Below are 14,573 nucleotides of genomic sequence, written 5' to 3'. Positions count from 1 at the left end.
GATAGTATTGGTTAAGTGCTTGGTCACGAAAAGCCCTCCTGATATCTCACTAAGATGGTATGGTTGTGCTTAGTTCAATCCTCAGTTTCCTTTAGTCAAAATTTAAATTTTGCTTCCTATTGTTTTACTTCCAGCTTTAGTTCAATTTTTTCACTCTATTTAGATTGTTTCTTATGCAGTCCGGTCTTCAATTGCATAGCTCCAAAACTAGAGTGTAAAATTACGAGTGGCACAGCAATCTTGATATTCCAAATTATTTAACATGGTAACCTAATTTAGCTCTTTTCGATGCCATGTTAAAAAAATATTATTGAATCTTATCAAATTCCTGTGTAAATTTCACCTATCAATCCAAATAAATTTTACTAAAAATAAAAAATTTAGCTAATTGACAATTATTTTTTTAAAAAAATAAATACGGTAATGTATTAACTTTCTTACCTCTACTCTACTTTCATCTTTTAAAATATATATCTCGGATCACAAATCAATTAAAATATTTAAGATTTATTGTTTTTTCAAATTCAAATTTTAAATTACATACCTACTAACTCTAGAATTTTCTATCTCACATCATTGTTTCTATTCTCACAATGATCCATTTTATATAATATTATTTTTATAAAAAATCATTTTATAATTTGTATACAATGTAATTTACATTTTTATTTTCTTTTCTTGAAAAGTATTACTACGGGTCACCAGTCCAATTTGGTTTCCCAGTTGCAGACCCATTTGTCAACCAGGGATTGGCACAATGCACAGTACAAGTGTGCACTCCAGCCATTCAGCGAGCACCACGTCAGCCACATCGGCAGCCTGGGCCCAAGCGGTCTTGTCTAATATTTTATTTTTTTAATATAGAGAAAAAAATTAAAGAGCCAAGGTAAATGCCTAAATGGGAAAGTTTAGGACAAGTACTGCAGATATCCGGAAAACTGGGCCTTATAATTAAAAATGGAAACCCCCCCCAACAACCAAACCAAACGCATTACTTGCCGACTTCCCTCGAGGGCATTTTCGCCAATCCATTGATCCCGTTTATATTGAGGGAGATCCACAGGGAGAACGAGAAAGGGTCGGGGCCGAGGGCGGGGAGGGAGAGGGATTTGAGTTTCGTTTCGTTTCGGTTCTCCTCCTCCGTCCCCTGCCGCGAAATCGCCGACGCATGCCGGCCGGCCGCCATGGTTTCCGACCAGGAGATTGCGAGTTGCGTCGAGTCACTCCTCCGCCAGTCCGACCCCTCCACCGTCGCCGGTGCCAACCTTAGCGCCGTTGTCCGCCAGGTTGAGGCCAAGCTAGGGCTCGACCTCTCCCACAAGGCCGGCTTCATCCGCGACCAGATCGAGCTCCTCCTTGGCCCTCCTCGCCCCGCGCCCCCGCCGCCGCCCAACCACCACCGCCACCTCCTTCAGCAGGGTCACGCGCCCCCAGCCTCCGGCTCCTTCCCCCACCAACCGGGCCTCGCCTACCAGTACCCCCCGCCCCTCCCCGCAGCCGCCGTCGTCGCCGCCTACCATCTCCAGCAGCAGCTCCAGCAGCCGCCCCCGGCGGTCCCTGCCGCAGTTCGACCTGCGGCTATGGCCCCCAAGGAAAGGTGCCTCCTTTTTTGCTTCTAATTTCTCTTTTGCCATCATCTTTGCTTTATCTTGCGGCAATCCGCTTTTCTGTGAACGGAAGTAGGTATTGTTCGAGTTTCTGACGGAATGGCGTCTCCCTTACGCTTCTAACCGTGTAACTTTTTGAAGTAGGTTTTGCCTTGTTTTCTTTTTCTTAATCTTCTTGTAAATGGATGAAAATAGTTAGGTTTTTTCTTTGTTTCTTGTACCCAAATGAGGGATGCACGGCTGACGTGGAAAGGTGGAGACTTTGGCTCTACTTCTAAAAAAATAGGTTTTGTTTTTCATTATTATTGTCGTAATCGCAATTTTCTAACTGTACCCCATAAATTTGGAGTTAATAAGTCTATTTGTTTGTTTATTGGTTTCTTTATTTATCTATTTTGCATGTTGCAGCTTTGATGTGGGGAATCTGATTCTTTCTTACCTATTGAATAACCTAGAAGGATTGAAATGAGATTAATGCTCACACGGGAAGTTTATCATCAAAAAAATTCCTTCGATTTATAATAGTGGAATTTTCTTTTAGTTTCCCCGGAAGGTCTCATCAATTAATATCTTCAATTAAATATTTTGCATATAGCATGTTGGGAGAAGAGTCTGATGTTGGTCGTGACAGAGGAAGGTTTGGAGGGAAGGAGAGGTTCTTTAGAATATAGTTAAATGGTGAGCTATTGTTTGTGCTCAGGGGCACTGCAAAGAGTTAGGTTGTCCATGTGCTATGATCTCTAATCAACGAGGGGGCTGTCCTAGATTTCTCGTCGAATCGGATGTGCCATCCTCCAGCCTTGTCCCCACACTTGGGACGGTGGATATCCTAGAATGCGCTGATCGGGATGCTGGGATCATGGCAAGATGGTTCCATTTGTCTATTCAATTTGCATATTCAACCTCAAATATTTTGATTCCACCATATGGAGGGGTTTGATCTAATCGGTCTGTAGACCTGTTCTAACGTTTTCTCTGTAAAATATATTCGAAAACATCCCAAACTTCTGTATGTTCCTTCAAGATGACCCATGATCAGGGCCTATGTTTTAATTACAAGACCTTCTATCTTTGTCTTGCATCCCTTTTGTTAAATGTGAAAGGGGTGATATTTATAGATAAATAATATATGTTGATTATTTAATATAAATAATTAGAATAAAAAAACTGATTACTTAATGAATTAAATACTTATATTTCGGCCATGATGTGTAATGTTTAATTAATGTTCTTCAGGACATACATTGCATGTGCTTGGGTTCTACTGGTTTTAATCATCATAAGACATACACTTCAAGGTAGATAAGTTGCTAGAGGACTTACCTCGAGTACTTGTATCATGGTATGAATTAATTTCTCAGTAACTTATAGAGGAAATGCTACAATATTTTCACTGTATTGGAAAATAGATGGGCATCACACCCATGATTTTTTTGAAGAAAGAAGAGCGAGAGAAAGAAAATTCAAAATCTTGTTACGTTCTGCATATGCTGATTACAAGAAGATAAAAACCTCCACTGACTCTTTCTCAAAGCCAAGTTCTTTCTATTGAAAAAGGTAACCAAAAGTTGCTAAATTTTCTATTGAATTTCCATGGAAGCTGATCTAAAAAGACAAGCTTTGATCAGTGCCAAGTTGCCAACCTATATACAACACAGGTCTCTTAAACTTGTCTAATTGTCACCCAAATTAGGGCAATGAGACTTAAAATCAATATCCAAATTACCAGAGCATGAACTAAGACCTCACGAGCTTTGAATTTGCTTAAACCAGTAGAACCTTCCAATTGCTCCATGTAGGTATTGTTTTCTTGGGTGAATAATGTAGAAATTGTATTTTATGTAGAATTTTTATTTTGAGTAAGAATTCTACCTTGACTAGGAATCTTATCAGCAAAATAAAACTGAAAAATATAAGTTACTTATGGACCCATATGCAACAGGACATTCTGTAAGTTTAAACACATTACTCATGTATCAAAATTCACTCCTCTCCCACTTTATCTTTCCACCAGGATATATGACAAATTCCCTTGTATATGATTCACATACTTTTTGTTAAATTGCAAGAAATGATGATTAATAGAATGCTAATTTTTGCTGTAATAGTTACTCTGTGTATCCACCATCAGCAATTTGCTTTTTGTTTCTTTTTCCTTTTTTATTTTATGGATAATGAAATGAAGTAATAGTATTTCTCCTGATTTTAGGGATTATTAACATAAAGGGAAAGAATGATAATGTATCATTAGTGTCTCATACCATTTGGCTAATGATATGCTGCGCAATCCACATCATGACAGTTAAGCTGGGGTGTTTGTTGGACAGACATTGTGCTTGAGAATAACAAATCTTCCATCTGTATATGGCAGGACCTTTTTTCTGTTGTACATATATATGCCTCTATTTAGTCATGTGGAAAAGAACTATATCTTGCAATATTTAAGGTACAAGCTCGGTGATACCAATAAATTGCTGGTGTCTTACCACTATGATATGGACTGGTATTGTACCATACTATACCAACACATAGCACTCCTGTTGGGGCTAGTACAGTAGAATTGAGCTGTTGTACCATGCATTGATATGGTATTGTATCGAGGGCCATACAGGTGCTGACGTGTCACCGGTGCAATATGGCTGGTATGGACCAGTAGGCACTGGTACTTCAATTCTAGTACTTCAATTCATGGTATCTGCCATTTATTGCCCTCAGATTTGTTAGTGAACCTCCACTTATTTCTCTCCTTAAATCCCTGCTGCTTTATTGTCATGTTTTTAGGTACAACAAAAGGTCTTTGGCTAGATATAAATGAGCAGTTATTCACCTAATGGGCTTGCAGGTAGCCTTTTATTTATTTATTTATTTTTTGGCTTGAATGCACCATAACAAGTAAAATACAGATAACACCTTATGATAGAGATTATTCTAAAAGTAGTATTGCAGTGATGAAGGGCCCTAGAAAAAGGAAGAAGAAGGGAGGGGGAGAAATAGGACAAGAAAGAAGAAATATAACCTGGAATCACTATGAAAATAAACTAGTTTCATATTTAATTCACCCTAAATTTCTTGCTGTGCCTATTCTTACATATAAAGCAACATAGAAGGTTTTGAATATAACTTCATTGCTTATAGTAGAGATTCAAGTTTATATTCCATGTAGAAATTTCAAAATAAACTCAAATGCCAACTAATTTTTTCCCTAATTAAATCCTAGAATGTAGGTCACATTGTACTCATGATTTTCTAAAAGAACATATGACTTAAGGAAAGCCCCTAATCCATATTTCCTTGGTACCAGTTTTACATTTCGATCTTTTGCAAATCAGTTCTACATTTCGATCTTCTACAATAAGTCACATTGACTTTACCAACCTGCATTGCATCCATGCTTTCTAGACATTTTGACATGTCTTCTTTATTTTTATTGTATTTGTGCTGATTTTTGGCAGTTAATTGTTTTATTGTAGTGCTTCTACTGGAGTTAAAAGAAGGGGTGGCCCAGGTGGTCTAAATAAAATGTGTGGTGTTTCACCTGAACTTCAGGCCATTGTTGGTGAGGCAACCATGCCAAGAACTCAGGTTCTATTTTCAACGAATTTTTCTCTGAAGCATTCACTTCTTCTCCTGCTTGGTACACATTGGAACTTAGTGTTGTTTGTGTATTTGGAAATACTAATCATGCTTATCTCCCTTAGATTGTGAAGCAGCTATGGGCATATATCAGGAAAAACAATCTGCAAGATCCTAATAACAGGAGGAAGATCATCTGCAATGATGAACTTCGTGTAGTTTTTGAGACAGACTGTACTGACATGTTTAAAATGAACAAGCTGTTAGCTAAGCACATCATTCCACTTGATACCACAAGTATGTGGTCAGTTTTAAATGTGTACTATATTTAAAGTCACGATAGTGAGGATGAAATTGGATCTTCTTCTTATTCTTGCAGAGGATGCAGAACCGGACTCTAAAAAATTAAAGACTGAAGATGCGGTTGCCCCAGCTGAACCTGATGCTAGTCAATATCACGTGGTTGTTTCTGATGCACTGGCTAACTTTTTTGGTACTGAAGAAAAGGAAATGCTCGAAACTGAGGCTTTGAGGCGTGTATGGGACTACATAAAGGCTAACCAACTGGAGGTATCAACCATATGCATAACTATGCAGTTTTTTTTTAATTATTATTTTTAAACAACTGATATCTTATGTTCTTCTCTATTGAATGGATGCACACAAAAGTTTGCAGTTGTTAAAAAATATTCTGTGGTTAGTAAGCTTTGTTCCAAAAGTGGGGACCTGCTTTATCATTCAGCTACCATAGAGGGTCTTTACTTTTTTTGCTTTTTAAGTGATGAGGTCCAAATTAAAATAGCTGTAGTTAAACTTCTCCCTTATAATAATGAGTTTTTTTTTTTTTGATTCAAGACCTTTCTATTTTGTTTTTTCCATAAGTTTTGATATGAAAACATCTGCTTGCACTTGTTTTATTTTAGTTAGCCGTAGTATGAGCCGGTAAGTCCACCCTCATAAAAAAGAGAGGAAGAAAGGAAAACAAGAGTTTGAAAAAATAATTTATATGGAAGATTTCTTCTTGACAGATAGTTATGCTGATTTTTTAATGAGCAGCAAAATTTGTTAAAGCAGGACCACTTTTAGTAGCTTGTGAGTTTTTATTTATTTATTTTGCTTTGCATTGGTTAAGTGGGGGTTCCCACATCGCTGATTAGTGTAGTTAGATTTATTTTCTAATTTTTCAGTACGAGCTGGTTTGCAGTCATGTATTTTTGAAAACAGGAACAGCTATAATTTGTTTCCAAATTTTAAATGAATACTTATATAATTAGATAAAATTTCTTTTTTTTTTTTGCTGGGTAGGTTCCATGTATTTGGTGATATTATATTTGGGTCTGATCCACTCCTTTGATATTCTAGTCTAAAATGAAATCCACTCTTTTAGAATTAACATGAAGATGCGTATTATATCAATTTGTATTATCCAGCGTAATTCCCTCCATTTTGCCGCTGGCCTTCATTGCAGGCTTTGGCTCTCAGTTCTATAACGCCAGTGCTACCATTTCATGTGTTTCTTAAATATCTCCACTGTTGCTTGAGGCTTCCTTAGAGGCTGGACTGTTTCTTTGATATTTATCTGGCCCTTTAGAGGCTGGACCATTCCTTCAGCATTTATCGTCTCGTGTTCTTTGGCATATGCAACCTGCAAGGTTACTGCTTGCACTATTTAAAACTTCTCTTTAGAGATTCTTGGGTTGTCTGCTGACCCGCATTGCCATCAGCACTGCATATCATAGACTCTGTTAATCTTTCGCTAATCATTAGTGGTTGTACATCCTTGAGCATCTGATGGCATTTGCCGGACTCAATAGCTTGCCCATCTTTGATTCAACCTAGATGTACCTTCTGCTCCTTCTGCCCTCTAAGCAAATGGACTGTATATCTTCTGGTCGGTTCTTGGGGCTGGTGCATTCCCTGCCCCAAGTTTGATGGGTGGTATTGTAGAGTCTCCGCAGCTTATACTTTGATATGTACCTCGGTGTCTCAATGTTTCATTGTGTTTCCACAAGCTTGCAAGTGCCGATGCCGGTGATTGTGCTGGCCACTGGCCAGCATGGTCATGCCATGCTGTTTTGGCACATGTGCTCTACCTTTTTAAGATATATATGTAAAAGATTTCATACCTTCTTTACTAAAACGAAAAATATTTTTAAAAAATAAATCAATTGGTACTGGTTGACCTATGTTGGGCTCCAGTATTGCCCTGGCATGGGCGGGCACCTGAAACCTTAGTTGTCCATGTATGTTCATTAATTCTTATATATGCCTTCCTATGTAATATCTATATGTTGCAGTCTGTGTAATGGTCTTATTCTTAATGCAATGCAATGATCATATGTTTCATTTTTTCCCTAACACTCTTAGCGGTTTCATGAATAGTGAAAATGCAGTTCTGCAACTTGAATCGCATGTTATTTTTGGTAGACATTGCTAAGCAAGAATGATGCACGTGGTACAACCTAACACATTAACTTTTCTATCTCTATGTGCCTTCATATAAAATATATGAATTCATTGTTAGGGGAAGAAAAGGTAACTTGGCATCAATTTTGCAACCACTGATCATACATGATCCTCCTTGATCTTGATCTTGCAATTATATTATGTATTCATGTAGAGTTATGTTTTTCTATTTTGTTTTCAGTCAGAAATATGTAGAATTCTTCTAGTACCATTGGAATACTGTACCATTTTGATGGAAAACCGGCACCTCTATGGGCCTAGGTACACTGAAACTGGTTGGACCGATGCATACTGACCAATTTGCTTTTCATTCATTTTGGTTCTTTTAGTCTCGGTCTGTACTGACCGTATTGGTACCATTACAAATACGATACTGTTTCGATGGAAAACCTCTATGGGTTTGGTCCGGTGTTTAAAACATTGGTGGGGATGCGCCACTTGGTTTCGATCCCGGGACCTCTCCTGTATGTGGAGGGGCCCTTGGCTAAGCTAAGTCCAGGCGGCATAGGACTATGATATATATTTCTAATTAAAAGCTTGATCTGCTACAAATTGTATTAATATTTAAAATTTTCATATGTGGTATGAAAAACACCAAATCTATGACCACATTTTGCTATAACAAGATAACAATAAATATATCAAACACGGTACAAATATCCTTCTAAGTAGTCTTTTGAAAAAGCACAAGCAATTTATTTAGGGTATAGAAAAATTTCCAATTTAATCACCAAAACTTAAAATAATATAGAGAACATGTATGATGACCTGCATAATACTGTCTTAGAGCTGATCAAAATCCGGGCCGGGCCAGGCTCGGGCCGGGCTCTACAGTAGAAATTAGGCCCGATGGCTATGCCTAGGCCCGATCCGGCCCGACTGTCGGGCTTAAATTTTTGTCAAGGCCCGACCCGACTTTATAAATCTAGTTCTAGGCCCGTCTAGCCCGGCCTGACCCGATAGGCCCAACCCGACAGGTCCGATTTTTTCTTTGTTTGGAATCTGGAAATGGGCCAGAATGGCCCGACCAGGCCCGACCCGATTTTTTTTGGTCGGGCCGCTTTTCTTGCCTAGGCCCGACCCATGGGCCTTTTTTTAATACCCAAGCCCGAAAAATTTCGGGCCGGGCTGGGCGGGCTGGAAGGCCCGTGATCAGCTCTATACTGTCTCTTTATATTTTTATTTTGATATACACGGTTTGATGTTAATTTAATTATGTTAAGTATATTTGTCTTAGTTGTTGAAGAGGAATCTAAACATTTGGACTTCAGTTTTGTATGTTCAGACCATTGACCTTTAATTTATATTATTTTGGACAGTTTTACGAGCGAAGTTAAAGTTGCAGTGAAACATATCGGCTTCTGATAGTAGTAAAACATATCGGCTTCTGATGGTAGTATAGACACGTATGCAAATGTAGTTACATATACAGAAAAACACATCTAGCTAATTCTACAGGATATCTCCACACCTTTGTTTTGTACGTTCTGGCTATGATAAGTTAACATTTTTTTTAAACCTGAGTTTCTATTTCCTTCTTTATTTTATTATGTTTAGACTAATTTCAATCCTGACCCTCTTAGAGTTGATTTCTCTTGACTTTGAGTGTGTTTGCTTTAACTTCTTATAGGATGCAGAGAATGTATCGATACTGTGTGACCCTAAGCTTCAGGAACTTTTTGGATGTGAAAGCCTTCCTGCCTCGGGGTTATCTGAGATATTGGCTGGCCATCTAGTCAAGCGGTCATGACATGGGTGGCATTTACTGGTTACGTCATCTATGCCTCTACACACTTTCTTTTGCTTCTCAATATGTCACTTCCCTCTCTAGATACATTATCATGTTCCTCATGCTGATTTTGGTGGGACAATCTTTGGTGTGTCATGCAATTGTTATCTATTTTTGCCTTTCGGCTTAATTAGTTGGAGGCTTGGTATACTTCTAGAACAGCCAACTGTTTTAATTTATTTAACTGCTCAATCATTCCATGGATCATCTTGACATAGAAGACGAAAAGGATTGGAGCCTTGGATGATTTTGATGATGAAGGTGATGACAGTGAGATGATTTGTGTACTATGCGAAAATCTAACTCAAAGATCATGCACATGGATAGCATATTAGACAACAGTTCCTGTGATACTGCTTCACTGCTGGAGGAGTGTTGTCAATTCACATTGCAAGTTATTTCAAATACATATAGCATGTCATGATATATCAGTCATTGTCTTCTGCATAAGATTGGCTGGGACATTTTTTTGGGGTACGAATTCAAGGGCCAAATTGATGCCTAAATTCTTTAATTAGGCTTGCTGATATCTTGAGATGGCATTATGAATATAAAATATGTACATATATAGATGTGTACAAGCATGTGAAAATTGAATTCCTATATATATATATATATATATTACAGAAACTGGTGTTCCCATGTTGCAACTATAATTCAAAATATGTATTCATTTTTTTCAACTTAAAGAATCCCTAATCGTGAATTGATGGCTAGCCTGATGGGCTGTCAATCATTTGCAAGGCAGGACTGTAGTTCAACAAGTCATGCTCGGGAGCCAACATGTAGCCGACCCTCCAGAGTTATTTTTATCCAGATATGCCTGGTTTGGTGGTGTACTTGGTATAAGTTCAGTATTCAAAACCTGCCTTTTCTAATAAATTAAGTCTGCTGGGAGTAGAATGAGAATGTTCCTTTTTGTTGATATATAAAATTCAACATCACATTTCGATAAATTTTTATAGCAATGGCATGGTTTAGTATCATCAATTGCTGAGAAGATAAAACTGTAACATGATAAATAATATTTTAATTGAGATCTAGAAAGAGAAGGGCAAGGAGATAATGACCTCAAGGAATTAATTGGATAGAAACCTCTGTTCAAACTTCTGAATCTGGTCGCTTTATCTTTTTCGTCTAAGACTGAAAAATAGTGCAAGCTGGTTGATTTTGTTCCCAGTTCGTAGTATGCTTTTGATTTATTGAAATAGGTAACTGTGGTCATATTATCAACTTCTGTACTGGAACTTTTGTGTCCTTCCTCTGACAGTGTCAGTTTTTTGGTCATATGGCTTGCTCATGCTTGTTCAAGACATTTCTGAGTACAATACTCAGCAGGATTTGGTACTAGATTTACCCCTATGAGCATTCTTGAGAGTTGTCCATAACTTCACATAATCATTTAAGTCAGTCAGTTTTCAAGAACAAAACCGATGACTATTTTTGAAATTAAATTCTCGAGTTCATTTTGTCTTGCTACCTGAGGGTGATGATTAGCATGATGTTTATTATTTATCGTGAATTGGGCTCTATGGTCACTTGCTGGGTTTATGCTTGCTTCTAATATTAGGCTTTACCAATTAGATGTCATGCATTTCTTTGTTACTCAAACTGATTATTTTTCTTTTGAAGTCAGCAAGACTGAAAGAAATGATAGGTCATGTTTTCTCTTTTGCTTGCAGACGTGCATTCCAGCGGCATCAAGTTCTTCTAACAGTACAACATAGAAAACTTGATTGGAAAAAAACCAATTTGTTATATGCTTGATTGCTTGTATGTGATTATGTGAAACATAGTAGGTTATATACTGAGAGAAAAATCTGTAATTTATTTTAGGTTAGTGGTATTGAAAATGATTGTAGTTGGTGTGCTGTTCTGAAGATTTATTGACAACGGTCTCAGTTTCCCTTGCTAACTTTTAATCCATGTAGAATAGAAGATTTGAAGGAAGGTTGATACCAGGTAGCAATTTGGGTGTGTTCCCTCCTTCCCGACAATATAAATAAGAACTCAAAATCACATATATGATATCATGTCCGTGTCATCAACAATGCGGTGGTACCATGCATGAGGAATTCAAGACGCACAAGGTAACAAGTTTTGTTTCTCCCCCACTATACTTGATTTTCATTTTTATTTTAAACAAAATTATTTTCTTTTAAACTTTTTGAAGTAGATGCACTAAATTCTTTAGCATTTATAATTACTCGAAATGTAGTAAAGATAAAACGTCAAACTTACTCTGAATTGCATTTGACCAAGTGTATCTAGGTTCTTTTGCAACCTGTAAAATTCCGTGTCAGGAAAAAACATCTAAAATAACAGAAGGAACATGTCTCTGGTCGTTGGTCAGAGTTGCTGTTAACATGTAGAGTGGACTCTCTCACTTGGTGGCACCTGGGGCCCTTCCGTTTGGTCCACCTAAACCAACTCGTTAGATCTCTCTATCACCTCGTAGCTTTATTCAAGCAGTGACGAATCTAATGATCATATTCAGCATTAGTGGTGGAGATTAAGTGAAGGTCGTTGGACTTTGTTTCGAGTGGATTTTGCTAAAAAAAAAATGATAATAATTATTAATTTTGTATAAAAAGTTAACTTTGTTTTCCTTGTAGACATTAAAAAGTTAGATTCATTTATTTTGTGAAGGGGCTGTCTATGATCATTTTTCTGAATTTGAGTCTCATACTGGACAGATGGTAATCTAAATAAATATGAATTGGATGTTTAATAAGTGTGTATCGGATGTGCGGTAGGTATGTATTAATCCAACAACATGATCTTTGATCCAACCAAATGAATCATGCTTTCAGTTAATATTATATTTTCCCACCACCATCGGTTCTTTTCATAGCTCTGGCCTGACTGATACTTAGAACACTTTTAGATGTAGTTTTGGACCTTCAACAGCGAGGTGCTTATTTCATGGGCTCGCCCTTATCAGAAATTAGTGGGATTCGCCCAAGTATGTATCTGTCGTTAGAAGCTCATTTAATTTTTCATAGCCGCAGAAGAATGAAGAAGAAGAATGATAAGATGATAATGATGATGATAGGAGATTGCATTCATTTTATGGGACCCTGCAACCTTCTGATCCAAGAATCCAAGCCCATAATTTCGAAAATATCAATTCGCTCGTTTCAAGTCAGATGGCCATGCGACCAAGATCAGATAATGGCGAATTAAAACGTTTATTTCCCACAGTTCAGGGCTCGTTTGGTTCGCAGGAAGCATTTTCCTTCCTAGGAACATGATTCCTAGGAACATGATTCTTGAGAAACAAATTTCTAGGAAGAGAATGCCTAGGAAAGTACTTTTAGCATGTTTGGTTGACCATGGGAAAGTGACAAATTTCCAAGGTGCTTATGTTTGGTTGGCCATCCACTTTTCTAAGAAAGTTATATATAATTCCTATTATGCCCTTAATAAAAATTAGGTTTTTAATGCCTCTTTAATGCTTCTTTAATGCTGAAGGGACTTTTTGGAAAAAAGTAAAAATGGAGTGATTTCCGCCTCATGGGAAAGTAACTTTCCCATGAAGGGCTCGTTTGGTTCGCGGGAAGCATTTTCCTTCCTAGGAATATGATTCCTGGGAAACAAATTCCTAGGAAGAGGATGCCTAGGAAAGTACTTTTGGTTCGTTTGGTTGACCATGGGAAATTGACAAATTTCCAAGGTGCTTATGTTTGGTTGGCCATCCACTTTCCTAGGAAAGTTATATATAATTCCTATTATGCCCTTAATAAAAATTAGGTTTTTAATGCCTCTTTAATGCTTCTTTAATGCTGAAAGGACTTTTTGGGAAAAAGTAAAAATGGAGTGATTCCCGCCTCATGGGAAAGTAACTTTCCCATGTTTCTCATGGGAAAGACTTTTCCATGAAATGTGGGAATCACATTCCCATGGGAATATAACTTTCCCTTCTCTCTCCTTTGAAAACTCCAACCAAACAAGAGGCATCTCATTACTTTCCCGTTGACCACACTTTCCCCCCTTCTTTTCCCGCGAACCAAACGAGCCCGAAATGTGGGAATCACATTCCCATGGGAATACAACTTTTCCTTGTCTCTCCTTTGAAAACTCCAACCAAACAAGAGGCATATCATTACTTTCCCGTTGACCACACTTTCCCTCCTTCTTTTCCCGCGAACCAAACGAGCCCTCAATGTTTTGGAGCCATTTAAGTCTTGTCTAATGGGCGGATTTCAAGCCTACATACGGCCACGCTAGGCCATTACATCTTTTTGAGAGAGCACTAGGCACAGAGTGCCTGAAGATATTTGCTGAAATAAATTAGCAAAGTTGCAAAGGAAGATGAAAGCAAACAAGGCTTCTAAAAAGAGGGGTATTGTAAGACAGAAGCTTCTTTAATTCTAATGTTCCTTGAGAACTTCACAGCATTAACATCCTTCTTAACTACTGGAGGCAGCCAAGAACACATCTTTTTCTCCTTGCAGATGATATCCATGATCCCTAGATAGCCTTTCATTCCTCTCCAACCAAATCTCTCTGCAACAATCAACATATCCTATCCTTTCCTCTCATGTTTCTTTATCCAACCGCCAATGCCCTCATAGGTCAGCAGCTTCCTGGCGCTTTCTAGGAGCTTTAATAGGTGCCATAAATGCTTCCCAAAGCTAGCTATAACAACACAGCTAGATTGGATTGAGATTAGTGCAAACCCTAGCCCAACACAACATCTAAATCCCTCATTGCTAATTCATCCCAAATTGGCTAGCCAAATTTGGCTCATATTAGTCTAGATGAGTTGGGTTGTGCCATGTTGATTAGATTAAATTAAATTGAATAGTAATTCTAGGATCGGAAAAATGTTCAGAAAATTTTTATTGAATTGAGATCCGATCATGAATAATTTCAACAATACAATTGCTAATTATATGAATATATATGAAATATAAATATAAATTATTTATTATTTATATATTTGGTCTAATTAGGTTAAGCCGTGCCGGGTTCAGATTGGGTTGGGTTGAAGGTCAACCTTAACCCGCAACTGTATTTAAAGTCAGGTTGGAAGTTTTGTGCCCAAGCTCAATCTAAGTTTTTAAAACTTCCTCCGACTTTCATCCAATGATCAGGTTGACTGTGTGGGTAATTTTGGATTGAGCCTAACCCAA

The 14,573-nt window shown here is 37.7% G+C and overlaps 1 protein-coding gene across 2 annotated transcripts; it reads left to right on the top strand.

Moving 5' to 3' along the window:
* The first annotated feature begins 981 nt into the window (after window positions 1-981).
* LOC103702319 (uncharacterized) lies at window positions 982-11,460 on the top strand. 2 transcript variants are annotated; one of them, XM_008784687.6, is made up of 6 exons: window positions 982-1,597; window positions 5,078-5,189; window positions 5,306-5,477; window positions 5,560-5,750; window positions 9,277-9,414; window positions 11,118-11,460. In XM_008784687.6, exons 1-5 carry the CDS (start codon window positions 1,185-1,187, stop codon window positions 9,394-9,396), a joined length of 1,008 nt encoding a protein of 335 aa, XP_008782909.3. In that variant the 5' UTR covers window positions 982-1,184; the 3' UTR covers window positions 9,397-9,414; window positions 11,118-11,460. The 2 variants fall into 2 exon arrangements, with proteins under 2 accessions (XP_008782909.3, XP_088563653.2); XM_088707527.2 differs by lacking the exon at window positions 9,277-9,414 and having other exon boundaries at window positions 1,059-1,597.
* The last annotated feature ends 3,113 nt before the right edge of the window (window positions 11,461-14,573 follow it).

Source organism: Phoenix dactylifera, chromosome 11, assembly GCF_051530095.1.
Source record: "Phoenix dactylifera cultivar Ajwa chromosome 11, Ajwa_hap1_PhDact_Kaust_v1.1, whole genome shotgun sequence".
NCBI lineage: Eukaryota > Viridiplantae > Streptophyta > Magnoliopsida > Arecales > Arecaceae > Phoenix > Phoenix dactylifera.
Note: the sequence above shows the minus strand (reverse complement) of the source record. Positions and strands in the feature narration are given on the sequence as shown.

Coding starts and splice junctions, on each gene's coding strand:
- LOC103702319 (XM_008784687.6), top strand. CDS start 1,185: ATGGTTTCCGACCAGGAGATTGCGAGTTGCGTCGAGTCACTCCTCCGC. Junction 1,598..5,077: donor GCTATGGCCCCCAAGGAAAG/GTGCCTCCTTTT, acceptor GTTTTATTGTAG/TGCTTCTACTGGAGTTAAAA. Junction 5,190..5,305: donor CAACCATGCCAAGAACTCAG/GTTCTATTTTCA, acceptor TATCTCCCTTAG/ATTGTGAAGCAGCTATGGGC.